At 44.4% G+C, this 2,500-nt stretch overlaps 2 protein-coding genes across 2 annotated transcripts in view; both read right to left on the reverse strand.

Moving 5' to 3' along the window:
* LOC132860671 (voltage-dependent T-type calcium channel subunit alpha-1I-like) overlaps positions 1–2,305 on the reverse strand; it is a 57,831-nt gene extending 55,526 nt beyond the window's left edge. Inside the window, exons 1-2 of the mRNA XM_060891931.1 lie at positions 2,154–2,305; positions 344–477 (exon numbers count right to left, since the gene is read on the reverse strand). Of these exons, the coding sequence (XP_060747914.1) occupies positions 344–477; positions 2,154–2,243 (224 nt within the window). The 5' untranslated portion in view covers positions 2,244–2,305. The remainder of the gene's footprint in view (positions 1–343; positions 478–2,153) is intronic.
* Positions 1–2,500, reverse strand: part of sgsm3 (small G protein signaling modulator 3) — a 234,304-nt gene that overhangs the window by 24,169 nt on the left and 207,635 nt on the right. The gene's annotated exons all lie outside the window — the stretch shown is intronic.

Here is a 2,500-nt window from a genome sequence, read left to right on the forward strand (position 1 = left end):
TGTGTGTGTGTCTGTGTGCATGTGTGTGTATGCGTGTGTGTGTGTGTCTGTGTGCATGTGTGTGTGTATGAGTGTCTGTGTGTGTGTATGAGTGTCTGTGTGTGTGTATGTGTGTCTGTGTGCATGTGTGTTTGTGTGTGTGTGTATGTGTGTCTGTGTGTGTGTATGTGTGTCTGTGTGCATGTGTGTTTGTGTGTGTGTGTATGTGTGTCTGTGTGTGTGTATGTGTGTCTGTGTGCATGTGTGTTTGTGTGTGTGTGTATGAGTGTCTGTGTGTGTGTATGTGTGTCTGTGTGCATGTGTGTTTGTGTGTGTGTGTATGTGTGTCTGTGTGTGTCCTCACCCTGCCATGACGATGAAAAAGTCCAGCCTGTTCCATGTATCGCCAAGGTAACAGCGACGGCCGAAGATCCCCAGAGCCACCATCTTCACCACCATCTCCAGAGCGAAGAAGATGTAAATAAACGCATCAAACGCCTGAGACACGACACACAGAGGCTCTGTTAGGTTCCACATCACACAGCTTCACATCTCAGGTCTTAAACCCACACACACACACACACACACACACACACACACAGGTCAAGTGACTATAATGATCTTTCTCTCATCTTATACAGATTTCATCTTCATGTTAATTATTTATTTATTCGTCAGAACACTGGACAATTTTATGAGTGATGATTTCTATCTAGTGAATTTATTTCTTGACTCTGTATCACTCTGTGACTCTGTGTGACTCTGATTCACTGTGTGACTCTGTATCACTGTGACTCTGTGTCACTGTGTGACTCTGTATCACTGTGTGACTCTGTATCACTGTGTGACTCTGTGTCACTGTGTGACTCTGTATCACTGTGTGACTCTGTATCACTGTGTGACTCTGATTCACTGTGTGACTCTGTATCACTGTGTGACTCTGTATCACTGTGTGACTCTGATTCACTGTGTGACTCTGTATCACTGTGTGACTCTGATTCACTGTGTGACTCTGTGTGACTCTGTATCACTGTGTGACTCTGTGTGACTCTGTATCACTGTGTGACTCTGTATCACTGTGTGACTCTGTGTCACTGTGTGACTCTGTATCACTGTGTGACTCTGTGTCACTGTGTGACTCTGTATCACTGTGTGACTCTGTGTCACTGTGTGACTCTGTATCACTGTGTGACTCTGTATCACTGTGTGACTCTGTATCACTGTGTGACTCTGTATCACTGTGTGACTCTGTATCACTGTGTGACTCTGTATCACTGTGTGACTCTGTATCACTGTGTGACTCTGATTCACTGTGTGACTCTGTATCACTGTGTGACTCTGTGTCACTGTGTGACTCTGTATCACTGTGTGACTCTGTGTCACTGTGTGACTCTGTATCACTGTGTGACTCTGTGTCACTGTGTGACTCTGTATCACTGTGTGACTCTGTATCACTGTGTGACTCTGATTCACTGTGTGACTCTGATTCACTGTGTGACTCTGTGTGACTCTGTATCACTGTGTGACTCTGTATCACTGTGTGACTCTGATTCACTGTGTGACTCTGATTCACTGTGTGACTCTGTGTAACTCTGTATCACTGTGTGACTCTGTATCACTGTGTGACTCTGATTCACTGTGTGACTCTGTGTGACTCTGTATCACTGTGTGACTCTGTATCACTGTGTGACTCTGATTCACTGTGTGACTCTGATTCACTGTGTGACTCTGTGTGACTCTGTATCACTGTGTGACTCTGATTCACTGTGTGACTCTGATTCACTGTGTGACTCTGTGTGACTCTGTATCACTGTGTGACTCTGTATCACTGTGTGACTCTGATTCACTGTGTGACTCTGATTCACTGTGTGACTCTGTGTGACTCTGTATCACTGTGTGACTCTGTATCACTGTGTGACTCTGATTCACTGTGTGACTCTGTGTGACTCTGTATCACTGTGTGACTCTGTATCACTGTGTGACTCTGTATCACTGTGTGACTCTGATTCACTGTGTGACTCTGATTCACTGTGTGACTCTGTGTGACTCTGTATCACTGTGTGACTCTGATTCACTGTGTGACTCTGAGATAGCTAGCCTGGCACCAGAGACAGTGTATACGTGAGAGTGAAGGTGTAATGATGAAATAAACCAAACACACAGGAAGTTGTTACCTGAAGGATTTGACAGCGGTCTGAGGTGCAGTCGATGTTCTCACACGGTTGGTACATCCCCAGAGTCACACAGTTCAACAGGATCACCATGATGCTGACTCGCTCGAACCACGTACAGGAAGTGACATTAAGGACAACACACTGGACTCAACAACACACATTTACATTTATTTATATGTTTTAATGATCCTGTAATAACTTCAGTAATAAAATGTTTGAACTTTATTAAGAATGGAGTGAAATCTCCAGCTAACATTCACACACATTTACAGTCTGCTCACTTAACACGACTGTGTTAATTACTACACCAGAGGAGCTGCAGAGATCCAACACCTCCATAACACACT

Source organism: Tachysurus vachellii, chromosome 18, assembly GCF_030014155.1.
Source record: "Tachysurus vachellii isolate PV-2020 chromosome 18, HZAU_Pvac_v1, whole genome shotgun sequence".
NCBI classification, from domain to species: domain Eukaryota; kingdom Metazoa; phylum Chordata; class Actinopteri; order Siluriformes; family Bagridae; genus Tachysurus; species Tachysurus vachellii.